This window comes from Magallana gigas, chromosome 5, assembly GCF_963853765.1.
Source record: "Magallana gigas chromosome 5, xbMagGiga1.1, whole genome shotgun sequence".
NCBI lineage: Eukaryota > Metazoa > Mollusca > Bivalvia > Ostreida > Ostreidae > Magallana > Magallana gigas.
The window spans coordinates 31,537,800-31,559,167 of NC_088857.1; the positions used below are offsets into that span (position 1 = coordinate 31,537,800).

Below are 21,368 nucleotides of genomic sequence, written 5' to 3' on the forward strand. Positions count from 1 at the left end.
TTCCGAACAGCCCTCGTGTATATATATATATATATATATATATATATATATATATATATATATATATATATATATATATATATATATATATATATATAAAACGATATTCGGTCGAAATGATAAAACTCCACTTGTGTGATATATTTATTACGTAAAATATATACATGTAAATATATCAAATAATTTCAACAACAACAAGAGGCCCATGGGCCACATCGCTCACCTGAGGAACAAGCGGTATAATAAAATCAGCTCAATGGAGTCATAATACAAACTATCTGGACAATGTACAATAATTCATGTAAATCCTGTATAAATAAAATCCATTTTCCCCTGGATATTCTTATGTTTATAATCATTAGTCCCTTTTCTAACAGGATGATTTTATAGTCATATCATATGTTGAGTATTGCAGATCTAAAAAAGATCCCTAACAATAGTTTATATATGGGATATAAACGTACATCAAACTCTGAACCTTCTCGTGAGGCCAAAGAATTGTCCTGGGGCCAAAGTCTTAACAATTATAAAGAATCATCTGGCTGATTAGTTTCTGAGAAGATTTACCCTATATAGTCCTTTGTTAAACTTTGACCCCCCCCCCCCATTGTGGCCCCACCCTACCCCTGGAGATCATTATTTTCACAACTTTGAATCTACACTACCTGAGGATGCATCCACACAAGTTTAAGCTTTCCTGGCCGATTAGTTTCTGAGAAGAAGATTTCTAAAGAGTTACTCTATATATTCATGTTAAACTTCGACCCCCCCCCCCCCCCCCCCATTGTGGCCCCATCCTCAGGTGAGCTAAAAAGGTTAAGTTTACACTTCAATAAGTGGGTTTCTGGAAGAACAGATTTTGAAAAATTTTGTAATAAATATTGACAATTTTTTATACTTTTTTAATCTTTAGCTTTTAAGATCTGTGTACAAACATAGAATTGTGAGCAAATCTCTGTATCTTGCTTATAATTCGAAGCTTAACACTCAAATATCAGTTAGTAAATAGAAATTGTAAACAACATGCACTACATGTATAACAAATAAAGAACACAATTTATTTTTTCGAAATGAATCATATATATATATATATATATACATGGATATACCTACATATTTCCGTAAGCAATATCAAACTCTATTTAAACTGAATAAACTAGAGAAAATGCCGAGCATCGCAACAAAACCTATTGCATTAATCTACCATTACGCAAAAGATAATGCCGAATTACCGATAGAATGAATTGTATTTCAGTACCCCTACATCAGATTTTGCTTAATTTGCGCAGGTAAACAGTTACGTAACTGTTTGATTTACCGAAGTCTCTGATTGATTTGATACGTAAAAATCCCGAAATACAGACGATAGTTTCCAGGTTACAAAGCATAAATAATGAAAACGAAACGAAAATCAGAACAAGCTAACACCAACGTCATGTGTGAAAACTGTCAACGCATTGAAATATTTAGCCTCAATTCACTTCACAAAATCGGCACCAATATATTTTTCATGTTTCAAAACTTCCCTTCATACGCGAACTGTTGCACAACAAGCAAATTCATCATAGTCAGATCGACCCCTTTTTCGTTTAATGTCATGGCTGCTTTAAACAAAGAACCTCGTTTTAGAAGTATGGAATACGAGTCTTGGTAAAATGGGTATGCAAACCCGGGCCGTGGCAAAATAAATGCCGGGGCAGATCGACAATCGTCAATTCCAAATACGCATTATTTTGCAGCAATATCTACAGCGAATACAAATATACTAGTCCATCAAATATCCTGAAATTTTAATGAGATTGGCAGATTAATAACTGCCAATCTTTTGTTTTGCCCAGGCCAAGTCTTGCCTACCCATTTTACCGGATGCCGAGCCCGATTGAAACACGCCTTTCCTTTATTATTATTTTCGTAATAACTTCGATTTGAAACAAAATTACCCCTTAATTTTTGCAATTTATATTTTCCTTCCCATAAGGATAATTTATGCTAAACTACGTTGAATTTGCCTCGGTAGTTCTTGAGAAGAAGATTTTTAAAAATGCACCCCCCTTTTTCTACAGTTTCAAGGTTTTCTCCACTTTGAATACAGATCGGACTTCAATTTTTGCAATTTATATTCGCCCTCCCATAAGGATGCTTTGTGCCAAATTTGGTTGAAATTGGATAAGCAGTTTTAGAGAAGAAGTTCAAAATGTAAAAAGTTTACAGACGGACAGACGGACGACGGACAAAATGTGATCAGAATAGCTCACTTGAGCTTTCAGCTCAGGTGAGCTAAAAACCAATAAATGAATACAACAATATTTACCTTAAAAAAAAACCGCACGCAATTCATTGCAAGGGCGACTCCTTGTATGTAAAATATATTTTTAAAGCAAACAGATCGCATATAATTATGAGAATGCCAAAGATCAATTCTGGCAGTCGGTGGCACGTTTAATTGAAATTCTTAGACAATATCTATTGTTTATTTTATCTAATTCTAAAAAAAAAAAAATATGGACATTTCTAACCACAAACTTTCTATAGAAAATATCAACTGTATCGAGCTAGAAAATTCACTTTAAAATTTTCTCTAATTTAAAACAAAACTGTTCTTTTACTGGGGGTTTAGATATTATCCAATACTAGTATGCTTAAAAGTAGTAAAACAATTCTCTTTTTAACCCTCTGTGAAATGTAATGTAACAAATAATAGAGCTTGAAAAAAGGCTTATAACTCTTGCCTCAGCACCAGGATTTGCCTAAATATATATGATCATTTGCAATGGTTTCGGTACATACTTTTGAAAAAAAGGTAAAATCTGCCTTTTTTTAATAGAAAACCTCGTAAGAGTTCACACTATACTTATTCGTTTACAGTTTAGCGCAAACGCACATTGGCAAGTAAAATCAACCCACTTGAACGACATAGTTCATGACGTCATCGTGTACACTGAAGAAATGACAAAGTCTTTCTAACCATAGAGGGTCATGCAAACAAGTCAAATTTGGAGAAAACCAGTAGTATTTAAACTGCAGCCTTCTTCCTCCTAGAGACAGGTTCTGATGACGGGTTTGTTCATCAGCACAGTTCTGCAGTAAATAATAAACGAATGCTATACAATTGACTCCATTGACATCAGGATCCCTGTAACAGATTGAATAAGACCTTTTTACTTACATGGAATTACACTTTACAATAGTGCATGTAAATCAAAAAAATAGAACATGCGGATAGTTGAAAATTTCACAATGATATTAAACAAACTTCTTAGATTGCAAATTTCAATTATCGCAAAGGAGGAGAGCGTTTAATGCCCGTCGAATCACTTGCACCTAGGATATGTAAGGGACTTATGTACATCTCTTATACAAAGAAATTTTACATTTGAAGATGTGCATCAGTTCATTAATGATATAGAACTGCATTATCTGACCATTAACAAGCATACATTTATACTTTATACTTTTCTTTTTAGTTTCATTTTTATGTTTACGTGATCTCAAACAACCTTTGACTGGGCTAGCGCTACTATTTATTTGACATTATTTGGACTGGGCAAGAACATTTCGTATTTTTGTCGTTATCTGAAGGGTTTTAAATATTTTCCAAAATAATTTTGTAATATAAAAATGAAAAAAATAGTGTTTTACCTAAAAGGAAGCAAAAGCGCACAAAAATAAACGCCATCAGTGATTCGAACACCCTATGAGCCGAGAGGTACTGTCTACATTAGTTCTGCCTATCACACTGAGCCAGACCGACACATATCAATCACTGTGAATAACCTTGATAGTTTGACAATTAAATAAAGTTTGAAGTTTTTTTTAAAAACCAAAATTTTTTACCCATAATGCTTCTAAACCCCCCTTTGATGAATCAAAAATCAAAAAGACTTCATTTTGATAAAAATTTCATACCAACAATTTTAAATATAGCATAGTAAATGTTAAGATTACGACATAAAACGTCATGTGGCATAATTTCTTGTGATCAAGAATGGAAGCACGTTACTGATCTGCATCGTGAAATTTATAGTATAAACAATGTATTAATGTCAAGCTAAAAAATAAATATTTCAGCAACAATTGATCAGGTTCTTTTTTATTGCTCACAATGGGGAATATAACGCCTTGTACGCCCATGTCCTTTCATATATTGCAAAAGAACAGTGAACAATGACTGAAAAAAAAATCAACTTCTCGCGATGAACACTTGCAAGTGTCCTTCCTCGGTTTTTCTTTTTCAACCATTTTTGATATATTTTATTTTGTTTTCATTACATTTTTGTTTTGGACCCCCCCCCCCCCCCGTATAATAATACAGTGACGTGTCACTGCACGTGTGAGATCCGGTTTCGCAAAGGATGTAAAGGGTCATGTGTTTACGGGTTACACCCATTAAACCAAACATTTTTAAAAGCACATTCGTGAAAGGTCTGACTCAGGTTTTGCGCTATATACACATTGCTTTATTTGAATAAGGAAAATATACAGTATGACTGGGTATGCATTTATAGGCAAAGTTTCCAATGAGTATCAATTAACTTTGTTCAGGTATGCGTATATGTATTACCTTTCCATTACATTTTTGTCCGCTGATCCAGAAATTTTATAATAATAATTGAAACAGCTTGCGTTGGAATTTACCAGGAGTTTCCGATTGTTTACAAATAAACTCCTAAATATTCAAACTGACATATTTGAATGAAAGGGAGTACTGTGGTTTCATCAATATTCGTTGAATACCAATTTTCGTGGATTTCGTTTTTAAGTTTATCCATGAAATTAAATGTTCATTGAAGTGCAGTTTCTACTATCAATTTGTATTGAAAGGATCATTGGCCACGAATTTACGTATCCTTGAACATGTGACTTTCACTTTATCCACGAAAATTGATACCCTTGAATATTAATGAAACCACAGTATTACATTAAAAAATAGCAACATTGCGGAAGTACTTCCTGCATTGAAAGACACCCCCCCCCCCCTTTTTCAAAGATCGCATCCGTCCAACGCCAGTAGAAATAAGATAATGATAAATTTCTTAAACACAGTGAAACACTTCATAAATTGCTTGTCACCAGCAATCTATTGCATTTATTACCTCTTTTAACACTTGACTCTACAGGTGCCGAAAGAGAAGTTGGACAAGACTGTGACGTCAGAGAGGATATACCAGAGTGAGCCCGGCGACATTTAGGGCAGCGTGGGTCTCGTGTCTTCTTGAAGCATTCCTCGATACAGTCTCTGTGATAATCTTAAAAATGACAGTCAATATAACACACACCAACAAAAGCGTGTCGACAGCATATATTTTGTAATAGTAGTAGTTACAAAGGATGAAGGCCCGGGGGTGGGGGGAGGGGGAGGCAGCCTTCTAATCCACTTTCAGCCTTTTTTAATTGACTTATTTTATTTGCTTGTAAGAGTTATTTAATCTTTTGGGTAATCGTCTTTTATTTATTCTCTTATATTCCGTTAACTTTGCCCAAATAAAACTTATTTTGATTTTATCGAACGTATAATTTCATTCGCATAAATTTGTCAAATATTACCCCAAAAGACATCTTTGAAGAAACGACATAAATGAAAGTTGCAAAGATTAAATGTTACTGTTAGAAAATAATTTTTCTGAATTGATATTCTTTGCGAAAGTTTAAACTACGATACAGAACAACTAACATTTTGCATTTTTATTGTAAAGAAAATTTACTACATACGCTGTATCATATCCCCATATCCATTGATGCCGCTATATAGTATTATAACAAATTATTAAAATTACATGTGAGCAGACCTTAATACTTTGTAATCAAACTTGAATCTTTTGCCAAGTGTATGAACATTACCATGGTGACATCCCAGCTTTGCTATTGGCGAAAGTGTTGGGTCTTTTGGTGATAAGCAAATAGCACAATCCGAAGCTACAAGAAAAGATTGAGTTATCTGAATCTGCATACTTAAAGCATTCCATAAACGACTTTCGGGCAACCAACTGTCAGCTACTAACTGCTATCTCCCGACTGCCTGCTGTGTTACAACGCACTTTGAAAAAAATCTTAAAATGCGTAATTTTTTCAAAGTGCGTTGCCACACTGCTGCTTTTTGCAAATGCTTATTGTTATAGCTAAGTGTGTTTTTCATATTGCTTCTGCTTATGTGCGAAACGACTTTAAATCCAACAGCATACGGTATTCAAAAAGCAATAAAGGTTGAAGATATATACCGAAGTATCAAAGATTTGAAAATAAGACAGTTTTGATAAATCAGAAAGTGATATATGCAAAAAGAAGCCCCGAGAATTGTCTCAATTATTGACTAGCTTGATTACTAATTTTATAAGTAGATAGGCGCAAGGTGATTTTTCTTCTTTATAATAGTGATGATACATTACTGCTGAGAGCCCTATCGATAATGGATAGAACGTATGAAGGAAAATAGGAAAGTAATAAATGATGCGTCAATGTTTTTCCCACTTTCTTTAGACACATCGACTAACAACGTCACAAATGTCACGATCGCATTGCAAAGCACAAGCACTATTTTCTAGTAAAGGCCTGCTGCAAAATATGGTTATAATATCCAATACACCCAACTTTTCTTAAAATATTTCTTTTCATGCCTTTGTGTTTACTATCTTTGCAAGCGTGTACAGCAATCATAAGCTGTGGTGCAGCTGGTAGGAAGTTGTAGGCAGTACCCCAAGGAATTGAATGCTGAAAGCTGGCTGACGTATATGAAATTCCAAACTTAATGTAGCTAAATACAAGGCAATATCATTGAGCTTCTGTGAAAAATGTTCGACATTTCGTTTGAGATTTATTAAATATTAATCATAATTACCATAGTGACTCTGGTTTGATTGCTGTAACTTTCTATATGCTTTCGTGGTCTGCAATAGAAAACTATCATGTGCGAATCATTAACGGATATTAGATGCAGAACTGTAGCTGTCCAAGAAATTTCTGGATTTTTGATCATAATGCTAGTCTGACTGTCTCTTCAATATACCAGTAATTTTTGCGCAAAAATATGAACTTATTTTGAATCGGTTTCTTTAACCTTGATAAAGCCTGTAAAATCTTTTAGTTTAAAAAGAAAAGAAACTTTATTCATCTTTTAACTGGACTTAGATATTCTTTTACCCTTTCCCCCTCCCATCACCAATATCAGAAAGTTAACAACAGGCACGTAGCATCAGGGGGGGGCCAGGGGGGGGCCTGGCCCCCCCCCCCCACTTTTTCTCGCAGTAACAATTTTTTTTTTAAATTTACATATAAAAAAATGAATTATAATGAGTTGGCCCCCCCCCCCCCCACTTTTTTTGGAAGTAAGTAAGAAATTGATATGAAAATAAGGAAATGAGGAGTCAAATTGAAGTTACCTCTACTCCCCCCCCCCCCCACGGATTAGGAATTTCATGAATTGGAGGGAAAAAAATTTTGGTAGGGAATAATTTTTATATTGGAAGTATAGTTTAGTCTACCCCCCCCCCCCACCCCCACGGATTAGGTTTTGAAGATTTTTGGAAACTTTAAATGTCCTTTTATTTTTTTTATTTTTTTTTTTTGCTTGTCAAGATTTTTTGGATGGGTCTGGCCCCCCCCCCCCCCCCCACTTTCAAAAACGATGCTACGTGCCTGAACAAAACCGGACTATTTTTACTTCACAATGTTAGTGGGGTGTTATGCAAAAGACAGAATCATTTTAACAAGAGCTAGGACTTTGGGTAGTTTTATCAAATAGCAATGTGACGTAGGCCTGTCTATTTCATTGCTGGCCTGAGTCACGACTCTTTGAAAAGATTTGTTGGGCTTTTGGACTTAAACTACGCAACCTATACATATTTCTTTCGAAACTTGCGCGTCATTTTTAACTTGTTTTGTTTAAGAAATACGGGTAAATAGTTACGTCCTACCGAAAGTCCAAGGTCTTGTTAAAATGGTTCTAGAATATTTCTACAAACGGAAAAGCGAAATTAGACTTTTGATCTGAAGACATGAAGGCGCAGATCATAATCTGAAAACGTACAATTGATTATCGATGCATGCGCAAGCATGACCGCGATTGGTGGGATTTCCTTAACGAAAGTGTGATGGAGCCAATCATAATAGGTCATGAATTTCAAAAAAGGAGACAAAAATATATGATATATGATACCCCCATAAGAAATCGAATCCATTTAGCGCGGTAAAAGATCTCCAGGGTACCTGTGCTCCTGGGTAAAGTTTCCCTGGACACTCATTTATTCATGTTAAAGAGTTGGTCCACTGTTAGAATGCGAGTGCGAGACAAGTAGAGGATCGTGCCTGTACATAACGTAACACAGACTTAAGTTCTTAAGACGGTTCGGAAGTCGAGGCCATTTTTAGACTATATTAATTTCCTTAAAAGAAGAGCTCTTTATTATAAAGATACAGGAAAACACTCAAATTTAAAGCTAAAATATTTGAAATTTTTCCTTAATAATTGACAGTTTATGGCTAAAAATATCATATATCAAATTTTAATGACCAATTTTAATGGCAAAAAATATCATATATCAAATTTTAATGAGGATCTGATTGATAAATTGTTGACCATCTAGCCTCCTTCATACGATACTATAATAGTTAACAAGAATTTATGTTTCGCTCGAAATCAGCTTTGAATTGACCACTCTCCAAAATATTTTTATGGTAAAATATTGTTATCAATCATGGATACCACATGATGAGCAGACCAAATTACGAGTAGTGCGTCACATCCGCCATCCCAAAGTCGACGATAAAAAGTATAATGTGTCGTTCAGGCACTGCATACATAATAAACTCCTCACCCTCTAGAACATGTCTCAGAATTGCATTAGTTCGCGTATGTTTAATGGTTCAGTTTCTATTACCGTTATTTATAAATTTCATAGAGTGAAATGGTCAATTAATTGCGTGATGAGAGCTGTGGTTGCGTTTCCTAGACTGAGAATTTCCTTCGGCCATGTTTTATATAATCAATATTTTTCTGCAAACTGGATGTCAATCTTCGCTTTATAGACCATTACATAACAAGACTCTATGGAAAAAAAATAATCAACCTCCCACATAATGACAAAACGTTATCTTCTCGAGAAAAAAAAGCAATCCTGTGTTCTATTTTCATGCCATGATTAAGCTTTAAAACTTGCTTTGCAAGATTCCAAAAATATTTTTAGAACATGCTTTAGACAAATAGTTTAAGAATGAAATACCAGATATTTCGGGAAATATTTCAAATATTTCAAGGTAGAAATAAATCAATCAATTAAGAGGCCAGTTTTACCTGTGTAATTCTGGTAGTTGTACGCGCTCTGCAAGCAAGCACCACAGTGGCAACAAGAATGACGCAGCACACCACAAAAACCACCGCAGAGAAAATAGTATCACGTTGTGAAAACTTGGAACCACATATCCTAAAATATGGTGAATCGGGTTTGAAAATTTAAATGTCGAACGAAAAAATTCTTGAAAACCATAGATGTTTGATGTAACGAGACAGTATTTTAGTTTGTTGCTACTTACACGTTCAGGAGGATGCAGAAAACATACACAGTCAGAGTTAGTATCTCAATGGTAAGTAAGAGAGAGAACCGACTTCCGACTAAATCCATGCTTTCCGTATATCCTTCTACCTCTTTCCATACGCACAGCTTTTCCGCGGCATTAATTTCAATCTGTGACTAAAATTATCGCACACGTAATGGGATAAAAATGAAAGTAGGGAGCACCCTAGAGCTGTTCAAGAGATAAATATAGAAAATTACTCACTCCCTCAGATTTATTATCAAATTTAGAGGAGACGACAGACATCGTTTAATACAATTTACACATTGTTTCTGCTTTATTGCCGGTCGTTTCTCTTGACCCTGTCGACAGATATAATATGTCATGGACTGTGTTAAATGGTGTCAAGTAAAATTATTGTTGTATGATAATTTTTTCATAAATGGAACATATGTTAACCACTTTACTTATCTTAAATAGGCTTATATACAATGTAAATATAAATGACACCAAAATGATCGTAACAGTCATGTAATGTTATTTTTAGATTTACAGGAAATCATGTAAAATTCACGTTTTGTAAGGTGTCTTTAAGAATAGAAGATTGAGATACACATGGAACCAATTAGTTGACAAGGTTATAAATAGATCAACCTAATGCAGGTTGCTATGCAAAACAAATACAAAATATGCCAATTTTTTAAATGCTTCCTCTATGGGTACTTATCAATTTCTGTCGGTTCGATCGCCTAGCTCTCCATTTATTCACCCGTTAGCGACAGTACCCTTGGTATTATATCATTTGAATTACGTGTATTAGGATTCAATTTTGATAAGAGGTCAAGGTTAACTGTCAAGGCCAATAAAAAGAGGTCAAATGTCTCTTTGCTTTCCATTGCAAGGGTTTAAAAAATTCATTGCTGGGGACAAAATCATCTATATCTATATGTGTCTGGTTAATGGGTAATCCTTAGCTTTCCCACCCGTCGTCATAAAACTTATTTAAACGTAACACAGACAGCGCAGGGTGTCTGGTCAAGGCCAAACAAGATCCTGATGATCAAATATAGAATGAATAACATAACACATTGTTATAAAAAGTATCGATACATATACATGTATCAATTTCGTGCGTAATCGTATTTGCCTAGGAACCGATTTGAATTTGCATTGCAGAGTCTTCTAGCAAAAAGATGCTATGTCTTGTTGTCGGACGTTTTTGAAAAATGGTATCTCTTAACATTTATTTACAAAAGAACGACAAACAATTATAAATTTATGTTTATTTGCAAAAGAAAATAATATTGCTGTAAAAAAGATGAGCATATACAAAATAAGTACAAATGGAATATAGATATTGCACAATAAATGATCATGAGCTTTGCATGCTTGGTTTTTGTAAATAAAAGAGATCAATACATATTCATGTGGAGGATCCCCGCCCCCCTTTCTTAGCCATGTTACCACGATTAAGTACCACGGACTAGGATACACATACAAATAGCATGCGCAGATCTTGTCATCAACATCATAAAAAGCGGATTTCAGATCATTGACACCCTCCTTTGTCGTGAAGAGAAAACACGGCAGTTTTAAAAAAAACACATAAAAAATCAGTTTTTAAACTCTTCAACATCAGTGAGTGTTATTTCCGTTGGCTCCCAATATCCATTGTATAGCCTTTCTTGGTTCTTTGCTTATTTCTAGGAAATGCATCTAGATACTTCAGCTCTGTGTTTGCTCGCACTCTGTAACCACTGTGGCTATTAGGGGGTGATCCTTGGCGCTCTGACGACACTCGGGACACTGGAGACTGTCCATTTTCTGGAAACACTCTTTGATACACTTTTCGTGGTAATCTACAATATGACCAAAGAATAAATACAAATTGAGCACGGCAAAACTTTCCTGTGGACAATGATTTTATAATAATACCTGGGTCGAGAATTTTCTTTTTTGCATATCGATGCATTTTATATTTAATGATTTAAAAAAAAATAATTTCAGTATCATAAACAGTAAAACAATTGATTGCAAAGAATATATTATTTTAAATCAAATATAACATTACAACTAACAAAATGAAATACTTCGCGTATCTAATTTACTAATGCGATGAATTGAAACTTTACGTTTATTCTACAACTGCCTAAGTCTGTCAATCAAGATTTTGAGTAGGAGCAATATTATGTTCTTATCTAATGTAAAATAATGACAGTTATAAATGTATTAAATTTGTACATTGGCTATAACTTACTATGGCTGCAGCTGATCTGCACAATGTTGTGTGCCATGGAATCCTTAGGAAGCAGACATATTGCGCAATCGGAGGCTGAAAGACAACACCATCTTTAACTATGTAAAAACTCCGTTTTAGACATTTTACGATAATATAAACAGAAAAGTACATTTAAGAATGAGAGAATCACCTACCGAAGTTTTTATGGATGGGTTTCAATTTCATGGCCAGTTTTCTTTGATCCAAAATATTGACAAAAGCCTTCTTTTTCTGTGACGAAAGCAAACAGAAAAAATGATACAGTATCTTTAGATATCAAATGAATATAAATTATGTCATCGTCAGGCACACCAAAGAATGAGGTTGTCCGGGTGAGGTGGAAAACAAAAGTCATAACTTTAATGCATTCTATAAGAGGTCTAAATTAATTATGGATTTATCGGGGGGGGGGGGGGTCCAAAACCCCTGTCACCCATCTAGATCCGCGCGTGATCGTGCACTAGTGAAAGTTACCTTTGAAGTTTCGTTTTCGTATGACCGAAGGTAGATGGCCACAGTTACTATCAGTAGTAGCAGACAGAATCCCAGAACAGTGAAGGTCACTATAATATCTAGGTCACTCTGATCGTCGCCCGCCACTCTGTTAGAAAAGAAAAATCAATTATGATTCAGCTCGGAAGTTGTTTCTACATCTCGTTTGTTTACAAACAAATACACGTGATCATGAAAAACCAAACAAATGGGGATTTACATAGCATACATAAAACTTACCTTACTACAACCCCGATAGCGAAAACTATCAATATAAGAAGTTCTATTCCAATCCACCACAAAATTCGATTCTTGGTGAGCGCCATCCTGCAGTTCTTTGTTTATCTGTTATTTCTGTTGTATTACGCAAAGTTTACATCAGCTTCTATTTTTACAACGATAATGTCACGTGACAAACAAAAAACATGATAAGCCGTGCATCTTTTAAATATTCAAATTTATGATTGCAATTGAATAGCAACATGTCTATGTTTTATCACAATAAGGAAGTGATATATATAATAGTAACATAATTATATACGCATCAATAATATACCATTCTGTTAGGAAAGGGAAAACCCTAGTATGCTTCGAAACAACGCAGTTTTTTCAGTTCCTCAAACAAAAAGAAATTGCAATTAAATAGTAACCATATTTGTCAATAGATAGTTGCCTGCGAGCAGAATTTAATTTAGTGAACGAGTATGAAAGATATCGATAAATGGAATTCGTGGTACGTGTAATTAATTAAAATACCCAATGAATGATTTTTAAACTAATGTTTTGTCGAGTAGATACATTGAAATTGTTGAAAGTTGCTAAAATATAATGTAAAGATATTATGAAAATGATAAGACTATCAAAAAATAATACACTATTCAGAAGGTAAACGTATGACATATTTATATTAGTATATCGTTAAATATAAATCTTTATTTTCTGAGGTGACAGATTTAAATTGCGGGGAAATCCCACGGTACTCCATTTATTGCTTATTACAGCACTATTCTTAGCCCTTACATGATACTTAATGGGATGTGTGGGTGAGGGTGACACCCCCCCCCCCCCGTATTGACCAATGTAGGCGTGAACCACCATTACGTTTCCGTCTATCAATCGCTATTGAACACAAAATCTTTGTCTTCTTTATAATTCAGTACATCTCTTTAATTTCAGTTAATCAATAAATATCACATTAAGAGGGGTTGTTCTCATTATTATGAACATACCCCTCCTTTTTTCTTTGTTAGTAAATCTTTGTAGATTCTTCTAGGGCTCGAAAAAGTATTAAAAAATATTTACGACGAAACCTATGCCAAAGTTTTATTTGTTTTATATGATTTGTGAATTTGACCGTACAGTCAAATACTGCATAAAAGAAAAAAAACCCTCATATAAATCTAGATACATGTATTTAGGAACTGTATGATTTATTAAAAAGTCTAATATGCAAGGTAAAAGGACACGCTAGAAAATGTGACGTTTATACATGAAATCCAATTTGAATATATTTAAAGCTTTGAACTCATTTTATCAGAAAAAACCCAACAACAATATAAATAAAACATGGAAATTTTGTCTTTGTTTTGAGTCAGCAACAAATATAGTTTAAAAGTTTGTTGATCGGCATTTAAAAATTGATTGAAACGTTTGATTAAATGCGGCCCAGCAAGTTGGAAAAAATCGGTAATGTGATCAATGTTAACCTGTTATTTATGCTTGATTTAATTGTCAATATGGTACAGCAATTAAGGCGCAAATAGCTTTAGAAGTAAAGTAAGAAAAGTACTGACATATGTATTCCTCTTCCATTTTTTCATTATTTTAAGAACAAGCTGACAATCTTTTATTTCTTATATTTTACATTGCCGCAAATTATGAACGAAAGATTAATTTTATCAGAATAAAACAAATTGATTTTGTTTAAATAAAAATATTAAATGGTTTTTGTACAACCACAGGTTCAATTTTGATCCTTTAAGCAATGAAATGGAATAGGGAGAAATTTTGAATTACACAACAAATCTCTTATACTCACGAGGAAAATATAACTACGCGTGTATTCTTGTTTACTTTGGCCAAGGAATAAAAGCAAACGCGAAAATCAAAAACGCATGTACACAATAGAAAGACTTATGTTTCTTGGTTCTACAGAAAATTGGATATATTTCATTGCTAAAACCAACATGCATCGTATTTCAAATATATATATATATATATATATATATATATATATATATATATATATATATATATATATATATATATATATATATATATATATATATATATATATATATATATATATATATATATATATATTCAGAATGAGTGAAAATTCTTCTCTTGGTTATTTTAGGACCAAAAATGACTTGAAATTTGAAGTACATGTATAAGCAAATTGCTTAATTCCTTCTGGTATCTTTAGAGTAAATTTTGGGTACAATATGATATACTGGTGAAAATAACTGTGCGTATATTGGTAATTATTTAATAATCTTAAATTTTCATGCAAAACATTTTGCATAAGTCTCAAAGTATTAAATTATAACAGAATATTTTAAATGATTAAAACATGTGAACTGCGTGAAAAGACGTATGAAAAGGAGAAGCACTAACCTTGTCTCAGCAAAAAATAAAAGAAATAAAGTTTCGAAATATAATTTTATTAAAATTATTTGATTATAACACAGCTTACATGCATCATAAAACTAAAATCATATGTATATATTTGTGTATGTACACTATGGGTAAGTTACTAGAACTTGTGTTGATACCCATTGTATATTATATATATTATATGTTATCAATAAAAATATGTTTAAATCATATGTGTGTATATAAATTTGTCATTTGTATTCTTTTAATATGCACAAGCATATATTAAATTGCCAAATAAACATATATAAAAAATATCACAAAGGAATACAAAATAAAGATGAACAAAACCTTGGAATTGAAATATAAAATAATCCCCTTTCACAACTATATCGTCTATAAAGAGATCTAAACATTTTCACTTTGTGGTATTGACATTATACTGCATAATTCTATCTTATGAAGATTTGGTGAATCTTCAATATTATTTTTTTCTGGTTGGTCCGAACACACTCGACGACACCCCGGGCATCGAAAACCTCTGGATCTTACAAACCATTCCCTTATGCATTGTTCATGAAAATCTGAAAAATGTCAAATGCAATCAATGCCTGATTAAGAATAATGAAAATGCATTCATGAATGATTGACAATAGTCTATCATTCTACAAAATTATGTTTATTTATCCTAAATTTAACTACATATTTTCATATCCTTTCGAGAAAAGATTTTGTCCATTCGGAAAAATTGGAAGAAGAAATTGACGTCAACATTAGCCGAAACAAGTAACATAGTTTACAGATGTATCCGAAGGACCCATATTTATTTTAATTTAAAATGCAACCTGTACAGTAAGTGTGCAACTATTCCTCCTACCATGTTTACAGCTAAGTTGTATTGCTAATGTATGCATTGGTGATAAACAAATTGGACACTCGTTATCTGAAAAAAAAAGACAATGAAGGAATCAACAATAAACACCGAGGATAGCAAATTAATAAAATACTATAATCGTATACAACACTAATTAGCGTAATCGTTACAATTGTATTTCATTACCATTATTATTATTGTATCATTCCTTGCAGAATGCACATATGTTTGAATATAAGCTAACATACGTGTACATAAATTCAGAAATCAAATCTAACTTATTAGATATATAAATATTTGCAAAAAATGTTAATAATAAAGTACATGCACTATATAGTATCCTTACCCAACTTGTCGTGAAGGGTTTTGAGTTTTCTTGAGATGATGCCATCAGAGATGATAGGTTCACGTTCTGAGATATTTTTCTGAAATATCGAAATCTGCCAATCAGAATCGGCCAAGATGTGTGACACTAAATTTTGAAAGTTTAAAAAAAAAGGAGAAGAAATATATCTTACATGATTTGTTGTGGTTGAGGTAACACAGAAACAAACAGTAACGACCAGGATGATAATACAAATGGTTAAAACGGATGTTATAAACAGCACATCAGCAAAACTGAATTCAACACCATTCAACCTGAAAAATACACTTAAGAATATTACATTGCTTTCCAAAGCAGGAAGTCAAAAATACTTACATAAAAATATGTTAACATATACAAACTCATGATAAACAATCAAAAGATAAGAATAAAAGATAAGGCCAATACTAAGCACATATAAAATGAAAGTGAATGTTGATATTTCACAAACCAGTCTCGTAACTAATAATTATCTTTTACTTTGTATTCTTGATACACTTACGTTTGCAGGATTATACAACAAATAAACAACAGCAATGCAGCTAACTCCAAACACAGAAAGCCATAGATACGAATCCTTGTGCATTCCATGTTTTCTATATCTCTAGGACATGAACTTGCTCTATATATAGAACTGATAAAAACAGGCACTAGTTATTTCTAAATAGGTCAATTGCATAAATGGGTATTTCGAATCACCCATCCAATGCATCGTGTTTCTCGGCAGTTTAAATTATAGCTATGTAAAGAAGGAAACATCACCAAATGAAACCACCCAAATCTGCCAACAGTCATCGCCTGGCTGTATGTGTATGTGTCATAATATGTATATAATTTTCGTTCTATTTTCGTTTCGCTCCATACATTATCATTTCACAATATTAATTGCAATGCATTTTTTTCGCCCAAATTACTAAAACAGTACAAACAACATATGGATGATAATCAGAACAATTATAAGTTTACACTCTAAAGTGTTTATCATTATATTACTGAAGGAGAAAATTAAAAGATGGAATACGAAGTAAATTAAAAGGTGTTCTTTAGTTTTTAACTACCTTAACAGTTTACTTATGCAATTATTTTTGGGCGTACACTTAAGATATTCATGTAAAATCAAAATCATTGATTTCAAAATATACCACTATTTGCAAATTATATCCAAAGCAAAAAAGAAAGCTATCTCTATTCATGGCACGCCAAATTCACAAAAATGAGCCAAACATAGTTTCCCACCAATAAACTATAGTTTACAACCCGTAAACTAAAGTTAACGCATCGTTAACTATAGGTTTTTTTTTATAGGTTTTTAAAACTGTATTTAAAGGTTGTATAATTATAGTTTACGAATGCTTATCAAAAATTATCTATCTGAAAATAAAAGTTAACAATGAATTTTGCTGATGGATATAAATTCACAACTGTTAACTATAATTTGCATTTGTTTACTATAGTTAGGAATAAGTAATCATAGTTTCACAAATCGTGTGATAACTCTTATTGTTATACTTTCATGTTAAATACTGAAATCTGATTGGTTAAGACGCAGTTAATAATATTTACTATTACCCTCAGCGTTAGCAACGCACTTGGCAACGGGTAACATTAAAAAATGTTACATGCGCGAAAATTATGCGCGTACGGTTCGCTGTAGAATTCACGTTATTCCTATATAAAAGCAGTAAAATTTTCTTAAAAATTTTAAAAAAGACATTCAGTATAACAAAATAAATAGTGCCTGTTTGGGAGGATAACAGTTGAAATTGACACCCCTCGAAAACCATTGTCAACCTCCGCTTCGCGTCGGTTGACAATGGTTTTCTCGGGGTGTCAATTTCAACTGTTACCCTCCCAAACAGGCACTATTTATATATTATATTAAGAGTTGTAAACCGTAGCTTGGTTAGCTCATTTCTGTGAATTTGGCGTTCCATATCTATCAGTCTTTTTCCCGCTAGCATTCCTTTGATACAGGTAACACGGTTTGTTTGGTGTTTTTTTTTTTTGCTATTATTGATAATCATTTTTACAACTTAAAATAGTCAGTTCTACTTTTGAAATACTTTTTTATTGTATTTGTTGAATGTTAAGTTTGCATTATTAAACGTCTTGGCACACACATTTAACTCTGCAAAATGAATGTTAATTACAATGAGCCACATACGATCTGTCGATCGACCATGTATGTATTCATTTGAATGTAAAATGTCTTCTTTTATGTATGTATTCATTTGAATGTAAAATGTCTTCTTTTATGCATGTATTTATTTAAATGTAAAATGACTTCTTTTATTTATTGAATGGAAAAGAGATGTGAACCGACAGACGCGGTACATAAAAATATTGTAAATTTTGATTTTGGTGATAAGCACACATTCCGTTTCTGAAAATGGGAATGTAATTGAACATAATGAAAATCTGTGTACTATTACCTATCATTTGTTATCCAAAAAACTACTCAGCATGAACAAAAACAGAGGATATGCGGTTGAGTATATTAGTATACTGGGTATCAAGTGATAATTCCCATTTATACTTATGTGATGTTTCACATAAGTACCTAAACATTTTATTTGATTTTTTCCCTCGTGCAATCTTTGTAACAGCAGAATAATTCAATGAAAAATTTAAAGGAACATGAATATAACAACCATTCATTATTTTCTACTAAAATAGGACTTTCTATTCGGTATTATTTGTTATGGTATCAATGTATAAAATATACCTCGAAAATGTATATACATCAAAACTGTAAACATTTCTTTTAGTCGATTGAATGTTTTTCAAAGCCTTTCATTGAACTTAAAGAAATAATGATGCTGAATTCAACTGAAACAATAATCTATAAAATAAAAGTTATGACAAGTTAGATAAATTTCATAATGTGTCGGCAAAAAAAACTGGCCTAGGTCATCAAATCCATACGTTTTACTCTTTTGAAAATCGACAAGACATGCGGGTGAAGACAGCAAGAAATACCCGTATGCTTTGGATAACTCATCTTTGCTAGCCAAGAATCCGATTATTCTCATCTCATATGAGATAAACGTATTGGAACCTTGGCTAGCAAAAGCGTGAATAATTTAATTTAAATAAAGAGATAAAATTGAAAATCACAATTAAAGTGCATGTGTAACATTTATCTTATAGATTTAAAAAGTTGTCACGTGCATACATGCTATAGGATGCCTTAGTGTTCTTTAAAAAAAAAAAGATATGTCAATATACCTATAGACAGATATACAAAAAAAGTATATAAAAATAATATCAGTCTGGAATTTGCGTATAAACAAAAACAAACAAAACAAATTTAAAACAAACAAAACAACATTTCTAAACGTTTTCAATGAGAGGAAAGGTTGAAATGTCGTCTTTCTTTATCGTTTGAACAACAGATGAAACATCTGGAGTTCTCTTTGTCTGGTCCAAGCACTCTTGGCGGCACCCTGGACAACGAAAGTTCCCGGATCTTTCAAACCATTCTCTGATACATGATTCATGGTATTCTGAAGGGGAAAAAACCTCATATTAAATACAGTTAATAGAGAATATGATACAATGAAGTAAACAGCGATAAAAACATATACAAGTACTTTATTTTTTGTGTGGACGTATCATCGATATTTTACAATACTTAAACTCTGACGTCACCTGTAAAGTTAATGTATACCCGGTATCATGCAATGTCAGAATGGAATTGTAATAGTACCAATATATACTTAAAGCAGATCGTACATTCTCATTCGAAAAAATACATTTAGTTCAACGGATACATAGTTTCCAAACTTATTCCGTTTTGGCACTGCTGTTGAGCAAAAATCTCTGAATATTCCTGATCTACTTGTACCTTATTATATTCTTTGATAAGCCAATTATGGTAGGGAGAATCAGTTTAAGGTTTTTAATACAGTGTACTTTATTCTAAAAATAAATTGATGTGATAAACATAATCATTATTTTGTTATTGTCATGTTAATTGGCATTTGGCATAAGAATGGTATAATTTAGCTAACCATGTTTGCAGCTCAGTTGCACAGTCAAATTCTGCGTTGTTGTCAGACATATTGGACAATCGTGATCTAAAAGGTAATTTGAAATTGGAATAGGAATAGGCGAGTGAAATTCTTTAAAAATCAGCTATGTATATGCAGAGTTGATAAAGGCATGTTTCGCGATGCACATTCTTACCCAAGGTGTCGTGCAAAACTGTAAGTTTCCTTGTGATCACATCCTCTGAATCAATAGGTTTACGTCGATTACTAAGTTTTAAAGTCACCTAAAACATCCAAAGTTTCTTATTAAATCTGTTATCAACTTTAGTTGATTATGCAGTAAATGAAATATTAACGAAAATAAACTTTCTCTTACGGCAGGTCTGCAAGTTGGAGCCAGGCACAAGCATATTGTAATGGTCATTATAAAAAGACAAATGGTCAGCACAGATGAGATAAAAACGACATCCGAGACACTGAACGTACCGCCATTCAACCTGAAATTAAAACAGAAAAGCAAAAAAATCAAGGTTCAAAGGAAGTGAAACAGTTGATTAGCACCGACGGTCTCTAAGACGGCAAGTGTTCACATTTTGGTCAAAATATTTATATCCACCGAGCATTTTCTTCTCTTCTTAAAAGTATCATACAAGCAAATTGTCTATGAATACACAAATTGTTTTAAAAATTATAAAACAAATCACTCATACTATTGATTAAAACAACGTTTAGCAATATTGAAAACTCGAAATGCACAGACTACCATTAGACTTCAAAATAATTTTAGTCGTAGTAAATTTTGATATGGTATCATTATTCAATGCAACATTGTGATCAACAATAACGATAGTTATCGAAATAGTTGATTTACGAAAGATTAGAATAGAGATGTAAAAATGAACAATAAAATGCCATTTTTTGTCGGTTCACACGGGCTGTTGAGGTAGCCATCATTGCAGAATATTATTTTAACATAAACCGCTAACGCAGTTTATGCAATGTTTTTGCATGATTCGTTATGTTTCATATACCTACCTCAAAAGTTGCCTTTTAACAAAAATAAAATAGAAAGTAAAATTTTTGGTTATTTTCGTTTTCTTTCGTGTTCTTTTTCCATTGATAAACTTACGCATGTAATATTAGGCAAAAGACGAACATTAATAAAGCAGCTAACTCCAGGCACAAAAAACTACACAAAAGTTTTCCGGAGCATTCCATATTTTATTTTCATTCCATAGAGGTAGGTTACACCTGCTTGTTCTATAT

At 32.8% G+C, this 21,368-nt stretch overlaps 3 protein-coding genes and 1 non-coding gene across 7 annotated transcripts; all 4 read right to left on the reverse strand.

Annotated features, from left to right (window-relative positions):
* Positions 1-2,801: 2,801 nt before the first annotated feature.
* Positions 2,802-9,708, reverse strand: LOC105333439 (uncharacterized). Of its 3 annotated transcripts, none has more exons than XM_020069387.3 (6): positions 9,523-9,703; positions 9,284-9,413; positions 6,833-6,881; positions 5,839-5,913; positions 5,094-5,246; positions 2,802-3,078 (listed from the first exon to the last, which is right to left on the reverse strand). In XM_020069387.3, exons 1-6 carry the CDS (start codon positions 9,609-9,611, stop codon positions 3,068-3,070), a joined length of 507 nt encoding a protein of 168 aa, XP_019924946.2. In that variant the 5' UTR covers positions 9,612-9,703; the 3' UTR covers positions 2,802-3,067. The 3 variants fall into 3 exon arrangements, with proteins under 3 accessions (XP_019924946.2, XP_011434725.2, XP_019924947.2); XM_011436423.4 differs by having other exon boundaries at positions 2,802-3,133; positions 9,523-9,701; XM_020069388.3 differs by lacking the exon at positions 5,839-5,913 and having other exon boundaries at positions 2,802-3,133; positions 9,523-9,708.
* A 1,256-nt stretch (positions 9,709-10,964) lies between these two features.
* Positions 10,965-12,676, reverse strand: LOC105333440 (uncharacterized). The gene is made up of 5 exons (XM_011436424.4): positions 12,515-12,676; positions 12,257-12,383; positions 11,938-12,013; positions 11,762-11,836; positions 10,965-11,363 (listed from the first exon to the last, which is right to left on the reverse strand). The coding sequence occupies exons 1-5, from the start codon at positions 12,598-12,600 to the stop codon at positions 11,230-11,232; spliced, it is 498 nt and encodes a 165-aa protein (XP_011434726.2). The 5' UTR covers positions 12,601-12,676; the 3' UTR covers positions 10,965-11,229.
* A 2,285-nt stretch (positions 12,677-14,961) lies between these two features.
* On the reverse strand, positions 14,962-16,894 carry LOC105333442 (uncharacterized). The gene is made up of 5 exons (XR_010714163.1): positions 16,613-16,894; positions 16,265-16,385; positions 16,093-16,171; positions 15,750-15,815; positions 14,962-15,456 (listed from the first exon to the last, which is right to left on the reverse strand). It is a non-coding gene; the product is annotated as an uncharacterized protein (transcript).
* Positions 16,895-18,763: 1,869 nt separating this feature from the next.
* On the reverse strand, positions 18,764-21,368 carry LOC105333443 (uncharacterized). Of its 2 annotated transcripts, none has more exons than XR_010714162.1 (5): positions 21,138-21,357; positions 20,479-20,599; positions 20,299-20,386; positions 20,124-20,189; positions 18,764-19,616 (listed from the first exon to the last, which is right to left on the reverse strand). XR_010714162.1 is itself a non-coding variant. In XM_034468810.2 (5 exons), exons 1-5 carry the CDS (start codon positions 21,318-21,320, stop codon positions 19,444-19,446), a joined length of 537 nt encoding a protein of 178 aa, XP_034324701.1. In that variant the 5' UTR covers positions 21,321-21,368; the 3' UTR covers positions 18,764-19,443. The 2 variants fall into 2 exon arrangements, 1 of the variants encoding a protein (XP_034324701.1); XM_034468810.2 differs by having other exon boundaries at positions 21,232-21,368.